This window comes from Sceloporus occidentalis, unplaced genomic scaffold (assembly GCF_023333645.1).
Source record: "Sceloporus occidentalis isolate IW3139 unplaced genomic scaffold, rSceOcc1.0.p SCAF_6, whole genome shotgun sequence".
NCBI lineage: Eukaryota > Metazoa > Chordata > Lepidosauria > Squamata > Phrynosomatidae > Sceloporus > Sceloporus occidentalis.
Window position 1 is genome coordinate 41312390 of NW_028316986.1, and position 12051 is coordinate 41324440.

General features: G+C 38.5%; 1 protein-coding gene across 5 annotated transcripts in view; it reads right to left on the reverse strand.

The window, feature by feature from the left end:
• Positions 1-12051, reverse strand: part of TP53BP2 (tumor protein p53 binding protein 2) — a 91781-nt gene that overhangs the window by 21474 nt on the left and 58256 nt on the right. For all 5 annotated transcript variants that reach the window (XM_089529393.1, XM_089529392.1, XM_089529394.1 and 2 more), the window contains exons 4-10: positions 11171-11235; positions 9419-9520; positions 7707-7881; positions 3998-4179; positions 3532-3696; positions 2866-3103; positions 42-170 (exon numbers count right to left, since the gene is read on the reverse strand). In XM_089529393.1, the coding sequence (XP_089385519.1) occupies positions 42-170; positions 2866-3103; positions 3532-3696; positions 3998-4179; positions 7707-7881; positions 9419-9520; positions 11171-11235 (1056 nt within the window). The remainder of the gene's footprint in view (positions 1-41; positions 171-2865; positions 3104-3531; positions 3697-3997; positions 4180-7706; positions 7882-9418; positions 9521-11170; positions 11236-12051) is intronic.

Here is a 12051-nt window from a genome sequence, read left to right on the forward strand (position 1 = left end):
CCATCAACAAAATAAACTACTATACTACCAAAGAAACTTACTTTGCCCTTCACTGTTACCACTGGCTTTTGTCACTGAAGAAGTTAGTCCCTGATTCATAAAGTTATCAGCATTTGAATTATTCCAATCACTGATGGTGAGGGTAGGTTTTGAACCAACAGCTGTAGTACCTGAGGTAAAGGCAGAGAAAAAGGAGGCAAGGAAAATATGAACTTTTTTTGACAAGCTTTTCAATATGATCCCCTCCAAAATATATGGTGTCTTTATTTCAATAAAACAGCACCTAGTTTTTATATTTTCCTGTATTCTGTATTTAACCTAGAGTTTAGGTATTCTCCTCTACTTCAAGCATAAGAAGTGTGGAATTTGTTTGGCATTATAATGTTTACTTTTTATACAACAGAATTACTTAAGTCTCCTCTTGGCAGTGTGATATTAACTTGCATTTATTATGTTTTATGTATTTGTTAATTTTGGCTATTACTGTAGCAATATTTGGGTTAATGTTTTTTAATGTATGTCATTTATTTATTTATTTTTTAAATGTTTTTAATTGCACTTTTTGTTTGTTTGTTTTTTAATGCTGTGAAGCCGCTCTGAGTCCTCCCAGTCCTGGGAAAAGAGCAGGAAATAAATAAATAAATAAATAAATAAATAAATAAATAAATAAAGTAAGTTTCAATGATCTCTCAACAGCAACTTTCTAATTTTTATTATTATAAACAACATGTCAAGAGAGGAAACCATAATAAAATTAATCCTACCCCCAAAAACAGAAACATCAAATTTATGTCCAATGCATATATAAGTAACAAATTTGTTTTTCATTACAAATCAGTGAAGTAACCTCTTTCTTCAACATATGTAATTAAGTTCTAATAGTGAAAGGATTGCCAGTCAAACATGATCTTGCATAAAGAGAAGCCACATCTTGCATATTTCTAGTACACCAACAAATGGGTGAAAAGTGACACAAAGGTTCAAGACACACGGCAGAAATAACCCAGTTTGAGACCATTTTAACTGCGCTGACTCAGCGCTAGGGAATCCTGGGAACTGTAGTTTGTTGTGGCACCAGAGCTCTCTGACAGAGAAGACTAAATATCTCACAAAACTACAGTTCCCAGAATTCCCTAGCATTGACCCAGGGCAGTTAAAGTGGTCTCAAGCTGGATTATTTATGCAGTATTTTCAACCATAATTTCTTCTCCTAACAGTAGATGCTCTTGACATTGGGATCAAATGGCAAGTACATATTTTTAGGGATGCTTCCCACAAATATTTGGTTTACATTCGTATACAATGTGTTCATATACAATGGAATTGAAAGTGTTTGCTTTAAAAACTGGTGCAAGTTCATAACAAAAAATGTATCACTAATTGACGATTATGGAAAACTCTTGACAAATCATGCTTTTTCATTAATACAATCTCTTAACTTTTGGAGAGATAGCTTCATTTATGTATTTACTAATTACATTTCTATCTCACCTTTCTTCCAATGAGCTCACAGGGGCAAATGCAGCTGTCCTCATTTTATTCTCACAATAAACCTGTGAGGTAGTTCAGGGTGAGAAATGGGGCTACTCAAGATCCAAGTCCCAGTTTGACAGCCTAACTACAGGACTGGCTCTCTGTACTTTTCTTTGGCATCATTATCTCTTTATACAATATTCATTCATATAAGTGGGAAGTCACTGTTTCTTTTTCTTGCAGACAGGAAATGTGGGAAAGATGTTAACTTATTCACCTAAATTGATATATGAGCAGAGAAGTGAACAAATCTTCCCTAAGCCCAAATCTTTTATAAATTTCACAAATAAATCATAAACAGCTTTCGGGGAACCCTTAGCATTGCTTGAGCAACAGGAGTACTGGATACAGCAGAACAAAGAAGAAGAAAACACTCAATTTAGCATCAGTATATCCTAGGCTACAGGAAGTAAAATCGGTAACTTTATATTAAAACCAGTATAAGTTGAACTATGACTCTGGAGAGCAGGGTTCAAATCCCTGCTCGGCTATGGAAACCCACTGGGTGACCCTGGTCAAATCATACTCTCACAGCCTCAGAGGATGCAATGGCAACCCCTCTCTGAAGAAATTTGCCAAGAAAATCCCGTTTTGCTTTAAGGTCACAATAAGTCAGAAACGACTTGAAGGTACATAACACACACAGAAAGCATTTAACAGCACAGTCTGATCAAAAACAACATTTCTCTACAGTTACAAATATTGAAACACAAGTATTTTTCTACTGTCTACGTAAGCAAGTCACAAAAATGAGATTTCTCCCTATATATCCCACCTCACAACATCCTTCTGTTCAAAGAGCTTTTTAATATCAAGAGTGAAGTCCATAAACATTATTGCTCACTGAAAAGAAAATTAGCATCCCTGAATAATAGAATGAAATATTACAGTGTCATTAGTGACTCATTTTTGGATGACCAACTTGCTCTTATTATTTCCAAACACATCATTTGTTAGTACTAACATCCTTATCTTCAGGATTTTATTTGCACACTGCTGCCAACGTAACATGGGATACAGAATGCAGATTCTGAATCGCAAAAATAAGTATTCATGTTTTGTATCTACATCCTTATGTGATTTACTATTTAATTCATCATATAGGATGAAACAAACAACTATCCAAAAATGGAACACTACACCTAGTGTGGAACAACTAGTTACGCTGTTTATAGAATCAGAGAAAACAATATATCACTGTGAAACAAATGAAATAGAGTAACTTAACTCTTGCATCTAGCATCATACCTATTTAATTGATTAACAGGATCACATGACAAGAGGATATGACAATTAACTATGAATTACAAAGAAAGGAAAAATAATAATTACCACCAGAAGCTTTCATTTGCGTAAGAATCCCAGCTCTCATGTTTGGTAGAGTCTGGGTTTTCAAAGGACCATCAGAGACTTGTAAGGATGCAGTCCCATCTGGAAAAGCTGGCTTCACTAAAAGTTCATTCCTTGAGGCAATTCGTGGCATGGTGGAAGACTGGATGTAAGGACCAACTGCTGCCACTCGGCTTGGAGTAGATACCACTGGCTGTGACTGATTCCCATCAGAGGTCACCTAAACAAGATACATAAAGATTAAGAACTAAATATTACAACTCAGCTACTGGAGAAGCAGAGAGAAACACAGTAGCGCTTTTATATAAGAAAGGTATTTTGACAGCCCTTCGGCATCCTTTCTTACAAAGAAAGCACCAAAGGGGGAAAAAGCACTCTTCCCCATATACAAGAAGAAATAGGTTAATAGTGATGTATTATTTAAAGTGGCTTTCATACTACAAGGGAAATGCTACAAGGGAATAGATAGGATGCAGCAGACACATAGCCCCTCAATAACTTCTCATCCACACTCAGCATATAAAATACATAAAATATGTTCTGGTGATAGAAGTGGACAGTAATTTTGTTTTGGTTTGTGATGATGATGATTGATGATGATGATGATGATGATGATGATGATGATGATGATGATAATTTGGCACTCACCGGTACATTTTCTTTTTGCTGCAGCGCAGCCTTTTTCTTCCACAGCCGTTCCCTCAACTCATTAACACGCTTATCCATAACTGCCACCTCTGAGTTGCGTTTGTTTAAGCAGTCCCTCTGTTGCTGCAGCTTGGCATTCTGCTCCTGGTTCAGTTTGTTCCTCAGCTGAATGCATTCAGGACAGGAAATCAAGAATTCAGCACAAATAACTTTCAAAGTAGGTGCCACAAGGAACTTGACATTTTTTAAAAAAAAAGTTATGGGGGTTCTAAAAACATTGGACAATCTCCAAGCAAGTTCTGGTTAGACTTTGCTTCTTTTTACAGAATGCCAAGTAGTATTTTAAAAATCTACATAACACAGAAGATGTTAAACTTCAACAATTTTGGCACTCTTGTCAGAACAGACAAAGAGCCAGAGCACATTCCTTTGCAAAGCAATGTGTGACCATTACATCTGCAGTTACCTGAAGCTCCTTGTACAAGCGGTCAAGTTCAGCTACAGCTGACTGGTTGTCATGGTAACCATCAATCCGGCCATTCTTGAGCATCTCCAATTGCCTAGTAAGTTCTTCTACCTTTGACACAGCCAGTACCAGTTCTCGTTGTTTTTGCTGGAACAAACTGTTCATCTGCTCAATCTCCTCCACTGCAGAGGAAGACAGAATACAATAGCTCTAGCTGAGAAATGACCAAATGTTGGCTGCTTCCAAGGCAGCTGTTAAGGAGACAGGAACACCCTCCAGCTCTCCAACACAGAGCCAAAAGAAAGCTACCCTAATCTTCAACTTTAACAGAAATATTTACTAATTTATCAACTTCAAATATTTAAAAGGGGCTTTATCACAAGAAAGCTTTTCTGAACTGTATTGTTCTGAACTGAACATTACAACAAGGCTACATAAGATAAATGTAGCTATACATACTGTGATCTTTTAAGGAAAATACTTAGTTCTCATGGGATTAAATGAGAAATGGAGGGAGATATACAGTCATCCCTTGGTTTTTGCAGGGCATCCATTCCGCCCTGCCCCCCGCAAAAACAGTAAATCAACAATATTCAAGCCCCACTGACTTGAATGGTTGTGTGTGCCTGCTGGCACCCACGGGCACGCATCCCATTTTGTCCCCCTCTGTTTGCTGCCCACAGATTGGTGAAGGACGTGGATTCCCAAGTCCACAAAAACAAAGGGGCAACTGCATATTATAAATTTAAAGTTTAAAGAATGAAGCCTTGTATAAAATAATACAGAAAAGAGAGAAAATAAAATAGAGAAATTACAGCATGCAAAGATATTTCCTTGTTCTAAAACATTATTTCTAGAAAACTAAGTGTGGGGGGGAACATTTTTTTCCCAGCATGAGAACCATTATTAACTTGCAGAAAAGCCTATGAAAAGATCTGAATGTCAGCAGTGATCTGGAGTATACATGAGCAGCTGGCAGGACCCATGCCTCTCCCTCATCTCACACCCTTACAGACAGTCATTCTCATCTTCCTATCCATTTTTTTTCCTTCCTTTCAATCCTCACTTTTTTCTCTCCACCACATCACTTTTTTCTCTCCTCTCCCAAAAATACCAACTTGGCTTTTTAAAAGCACCCACTGAAACCAAACAGATGGTTTAAAAAAAAAAAGTCTAGTTCTGACTCTCCCAACTTGATGTGCTGGACTATAATCCCCATGATCCCCAGTTAGTGTGACTACTGGCCATGGTGGTTGGGACTACCATTCAACTCACCAGGAAGGCCTCCACCATACTGGCTACATCTGATGTAGTTGCTCTACAGGAATAGTGCAGCAGAGCCAGGGAGGAGGACCATGGACCTCACCCTAGGCTACAACAAATTCAAATTCACACCTTTTTTCAGCGCCAGATGCATCTGATCTCACTGTCATTTCTAATAATCTGGCCAAGGGGCCATCAACTTGAGTATATTATTTTTGCTCTCAGTTTTTCAGTGAAAAAAAAAATTATGTGAAACTAAAAACTTTAACAACTGTAAATGTGATCCTGTAATCCAGCAAAAGGTTATCTTTTCACTTCTACATGCGCTCTCTTATTGGGAAGATCAGAACAACTAACATTAAAAAATTTAATTTTTGGAAAAATAATCATGTCAGTCTGTTTAGGAAAACAATACAGCTTTGTACCACAGTAGTAGGGTACTCTGTGGATAGTAAATTGTAAAAAATGATCAGAGGAAATTTACCATATACATTCTATCTATACGTCAAAAAATGTAAGCCCAAATGGGCTCCAAAATCCTAGGTAGACGTATATTTTCAGGTGGGAAAAAACTTCTGAGTGTTACCAAGACGAGATACGCAGTGACTGCGCAAAGGGCTTTTTCTGCTGTGGCCCCACAGTTTTGGAACGCTCTCCCTGAGGAGCTCCGTTTAGCCCCCTCCCTGGAGTCATTCAAGAAAAACCTTAAGACCTACTTATTTTGTCAAGCCTTCCCCCACATGTCCTGATTGTTTTTTTCTCCTGTGTATTGTGTATCATATTTTTAGACTGTTTTATCGATTTTGATTGGATTTAACGACGGATTTTAATGATGTATAGTAGTGTATGGTTTTATATGAGGGTTTTTTTTGCTGTTAATTCTTATTTATAATCTGTAACTTGTCCTGTAATGTATTTCTACTATTGTTTTGTAAACCACTGTGATCGCAGGAATGGCGGTATATAAATAAAATTTCAATCAATCAATCAATATATTGGTCAATACGGTAATACTTCTCTGTGAGCTGTGGAGAAGGGAGGGAAGAGAGAGAGGGTGTCTCTGTCCCCCCTTTTGCAAGCCATCAGCCTTGGGGAAAGTTGTGGGGAAGAGAGGGAAATCAGAGGTCTCTCTCCCTTTTTGCAAGCCAGCAGCCTTGGGGAGAGGAGGGGAATCAGAGGTCTCTGTCCCCCTTTTTGCAAGCCATCAGCCTTGGGGAAAGGAGAGAAATGGGAGGTCTCTGTCCCCCTTTTTGCAAGCCATCAGCCTTGGAGAGAGTAAGGAAATCAGAAGTCTGTGCCCCCCCCCTTTTTTTTTGTTTGTTTTTTGGCAAGCCATCAGCCCTGGGAAACATTGTGGGGAAGGGAGGGAAATCGGAGGTCTGTGTCTCCTTTTTCTGTAAGCCATCAGCCTTGGGGAAGGTTGTGGGGAAGGGAAAGAAATTGGAGGTTTGTGTCCACATTTTCCATGCCCAGACTGTGACCCTTGGGAGAGGTCCAGAGAGGGAGAAGGAGGGGGTGAAGTAGTTCCCCCCCTCCATTTACATCCTTTGTTACATGCCCCTCAACATATCCATGGGTCATATCAAAATTCATGATTTTGCCCCTAAAACCTGCCCTCGATTTATACATGAAGTTGACTTATACACGAGTACATACAGTACTATTTTTCATGAGAGATTTTTCATGAGTGTCAACTATGAATAAGTGCGTTATGATTTGTAGTTTCACTGTCAGGTTTGCAAAATCTGAAGAAAAGGAAAACCTGGCATCCCTCGACAGCTGTGCCAAGATGCTATGCCCTAACATTCAACGTAAGATGTTGTCAATCATCTACTGCTTTATAGCATAGGTCACAAATAGTTTAAATATTTAGACAAATATTGCTAAAGTGAAATAATCTAATCCAAATCAACAGGCAGGGATTCTAAACCAAAATTATTACATGTTAAAATGTAATTAGTTTCAACAGCCTGCTAAGGGCTTAATATTTTTTTCAACCAAGGTAAAAATAAAGGCTAAGTCATATTCAGTATTTTCTTGTTACGGTACTTCTCTTCTGTCACCACTAGGTCTGAATCAGAAATGGAAACAACAACAACATCAGTATTCCAGTATTAAGAGTATTTTTAAATCCCATTGAGACTATTTTTATATGTTACTAATAGGTCCCAAACAGACAGTCAACAGCAACTATTGTATCTCATCTATTTGATACAGGGCTCCAGGCATGAATTAGAATGTAATAGAGGGTGTTAGAATCAAACAAAAACCTTCCAGGTTAAGAGGTTAAGTACAAACATGCACACACCAAAACATATCTCAGCACAAATAAGTAACTATTCTAAATAGTTCTTTGGCCGATTATTGTAAACAGGAGCACCTAGAACACTAACATAAAAGAAATATTATGTATCAGTCACCCAAAAGCATCTCACTAACAGCTTACCTAGTTTTCCATTACTGAGCCGTTTTTGCTCTACATGGCCTTTCAATGCTCTCACTTTCTTCAGTTTGGCTTCCTGATTCTCTGCAATTTCTTTTAATCTTTTTAGCTTTTCCTGCTCTGCAGCTTGTTGTTGCTGCCGTTGATCCTGCTGTTTTAGAAATTTTAACCGCTGCTCCTATAGGTGAACAGAACAAGTATCATGCCACTTTCATATCTGAAGAGATTTAATAACATATATTGATGACACAGGATTTCAAGAACAAGGACAAAACTTAGTGCATGTTGTGTTTTACACTACAGAGCACTGAGTACTGCAAATATTAAATACACAAAAATTGCTATACAGAAGACACCCAGACAAAACTAAACTAAATGTCTTGGGGTTCCTCTATCTCCCACCGTCTCCACAAAAAGCAATTGGGGGATTTGTAATCCCTCCAAAAAGGAAAGGGTTAGGTGTGTATGCATGCTTGTATGACATTCACACTCACATGCTTTATACAATTTGTTTTTTAAAGAGCTCAAGATTTGATCACGCATCTCAGAGGTTCATTTTCACTTTGGCTCTCAACTTCAGTGGGCACACCAACCTCCAGGGACACTTATTTTCCATTACTGATAGTCCCACTTGAGGAGGCCCTAATAAGCTTTCAAGGACCATAAGATTCTCAAGAATAAAGTTTGAAAGCCACTGTAGTATATATGACATGTTTAAAGATACAACATTTGACACTTTTGTTGTTTTTAACTGCCTTCGAGTCGTCCCTAACCCATGGTGACCCTGTGGATAAGACATCTCCCAAAAACCCTGTCCTCCACTGCTCTGCTCAGGTCCTGTACATCCATATCCATTGAGTCTACCTATTCAGCATGTGGCCCACCTCTCTTTCTACTTCCCTCCACCTTTCCTATCATCGTCCTTTCTAATGCATCATGCCTTCTGAAGACATGGCCAAAGTACAGTATCCTCAGTTTGATCATCTTAGCTTCCAGGGAGATTTCAGCCATGATCTGTTCAAGGACCCATTTGTCTTTTTGGCTGTCCGTGGTATCCTCAGCACTCTTCTTCAGAACTGTATCTCAAAATGAATTGCTCTTCTTCTTATCTGCTCTTTTTACTATCCACTTTTTGCAACTTTACATGATGATAGGGAATACAATGGCTTGCACGAATCTAACATTCGTGCTAAGTTATATATCTTTACTCTTTAGGACCTTTTCTAGTTCCTTCATATCAGCCCTTTAAATTCCTAATCTTCTTCTAATTTCTTGACTGCAGACTTCTTGCTGATTATTTATCCAAGATACAGAAACTCTTTTTACTATTTCAATTTCCTCATTGACGGTGCCTAAATCCAAATGACACCTATGTAGTGTACTCAACTAGTGGCCATGGACAAATCAAGGCATAGCTCTTGGTGCACTATATATACCAGCCTGTCTACCCAAACAGACTGCTGGGGAAAACCCCAAGGATTCCAAAGCACTTTTATAAAAACGCAGTTTCAAAAAGTTGCTTTTTGAGTTCATTCTTTCATGAAAGCTCATGAGCTTTCATAGACTTGAGTCTGCTTCCTCAGATGTATGAAGGGCTCAAGTCTATGAAAGCTCATGCTACCAACTTTTTTCCTTTTCAGTCTCTAAGGCTCTACAACATCCTTTTGCATACTTTTCCCAAACTAACACAACTATGTCTTTTGAGTTCAACAAACCTTGTTAGCCAACATTTGCTGTTGTGCCTCTATTTGATGCTGTTGTCGTGATGCCATTTCCTGCAGTTCGGCCAGAGTCATATCCATCCGAGGAGCACTGACCTTCAGTAATAAAAGTTATACATAAACATTGTATTTATTTGATGCCCCTACAAGAAATCTGCCCCCTGCCTTCAGAAGTAAAGGACTGCTTAGTATACTGTTCAGGGAAAGGTAAAAAAGAGAACAAGTTCTTCTCTAGATTTAGAACAATGAAGATGGTTAAATTAGTGACACCCTTTTATTCTTATGGAGTCTGGGTGAAATCAGCAACCAAAATACATCTAGATGTCACCTGGGTCTACTGCAGAGTTCAAACTAGTATCTTTCATCTATCATTGCACTAAATAATGATCTACTGAATATCTTAAACAAAATGCAGATGTTCCACACAGTAACTATGAGCAGCACACTATGAGAAGGTTTAAATAGTGATTTAACAATGATACCACACACACCTATATACAAAAGTTTAAAGATGCCATACTTTTGAGCTGCTTCTTTTAAGATGTGTCTCAATTGCTGTGTTACTGTGTCTTTTAAAAAGAACCTCAAAATCTAAAGAAGCCCCACATTTCATGTTATGGCACAAGTTACTCAAGCAGTGTACTGTTGTGTCAACTTTAGGGGGAGCTTTACAGCATGAAGCCTCTGACATTACAAAATATTATTTTGTTGGGACTTCTCTTGAATACAATAGAAGAGTATACTTTCCCTTTAGAAGAGCCTGATCTCCGATTTCTAACTGGCAAGATGTTATTTTGTTTCTGCCGCCTTCTACATAAACTTTGGCATTCCTCAATCCAGACTCTGGAATCATAGAATCATAGAGTTGGAAGAGACTATAAGTCAAACCCCCTGCCATGCAGGAACGCTCAGTCAAAGCATCCCCAACAGATGGCCATCCAGCCTCTGTTTAGAGACCTCCAAGGAAGGAAACTCCACTACATTCCAAGGGAGTGTGTTCCACTGTTGTATAGCCTTTACTGTCAGGAGGTTCCTCCTAATGTTGAGGTGGAATCTTCCTGGAGCTTGCATCCATTGTTCTGAGTCCTGTTCTCCGAAGCAGCAGAAAACAAGCTAGCTCTCTTCTCAATATCACATCCCTTCAAATATTTAAACAGGGCTATCATATCACTTCTTAACCTTCTCTTCTCCTGGCTAAACATACCCAGCTCCCTAATTCGTTCCTCATAGGGCATGGTTTCCAGACCCTTCACCATTTTAGTTACCCTCCTTTGGACATGATCTGGTTTCTCAACATCCTCTATCTTGACATAGGTTTGTTGCTGTTGTTGTTTTGCTGTTGTTGTGTGCCTTCAAGTAGTTTCTGCCTTATGGCAACCCTATTATGGGGTTTTCTTGACAGGTTTCTTCAGAGGAGGTTTGCCACTGACATCCTCTGAGGCTGAGAGAGTGTGATTTGCCCAAGCTTACCCAGTGGGTTTACATGGCCAAACTGGGATTTCAATCCTGGCCTCCAGAGTCCTAGTCCAATGCTCAAATCACTACACCACACTGGCTGACATAAGCATACAGGCTTTTTAAAAAAGACTGACATAGGTTTACAAGCTTTTAAAAAAGCACAGAAAAGTAACAAATGTCTGTAGCCACTGTCTTCTGTCATTGAAACAGTCAACATAATGTAGGTTTGTAATGTTAAATAAGTTATTTTCATGTTCACATTTAAGAGATGCAAACCTAAATACTTACTCCATTCTCTGTCCTTCGTTCACCAGCAATTTTTACACCATTCCTCTTCACACTGGTTCCACTTCCTTTGTTTATGTATAAAGGAAACAAAAGGAAAAGACAAGAAGTAAAAACATTTTAGGGATCCCTTTCAGTAAAACTTTCCTTCTGAAATGATGGAAGAAAGAGAGGAATCGAGAAAGTATGCAGTTTCAGACTAGCACAAGTCATCAACAAACATAAGGAAGTCAATGTAAGCAGCTCTGCAATGTATCTGCTAAAATGCTGCCTGTGCAATAAATGCACTCACCTTGCCTGACAATAAAAGAAAAACAAAAAATGTTTTTTCCATAAAAAATAAAGTTGACAAGCTGCAGCAATAAGCCAAGAGTTTTGCATGAACTCAGCTTTTATAGCAGAAATAAAGGGACATGTTGCTTAACTATTAAGCCATTTTGCATGTATGACAAGAATTCAAATATACATCCATGTCAAACAAAGCAGCAGTAGAAAGGGTTTCTTGACTTATCAGTATAAGAATGATATGCAAACTGGACAGTTTTAATAAAAATTAAGCAGGAGGAATTATGTGTTCTGAAAACACTAGTCCTATTCAGCTGTTAAAGAGCTGAGCACATTAGCTTTGTCTCCTTCATTTGTTTTCTCCACTCTCTTCAAACAGTGACTTAATAAAGAGGAGAGACTCCTCTACATATGGCAACTATATGGTAGGTCTTCATGAGGGCAATGGCCAAGGCTAGCACTCTCCCTCTCCCTGTGTGTTTATTTTAGAATGCCTCAACAGAATGAAAAGTCTCAAGAAATAAGCAGGACATAGGTACAGCATAGAACATTCAGCAGACCGGAGACTGAAGTCCTCCAGAAATTAGTGTTTCACTACT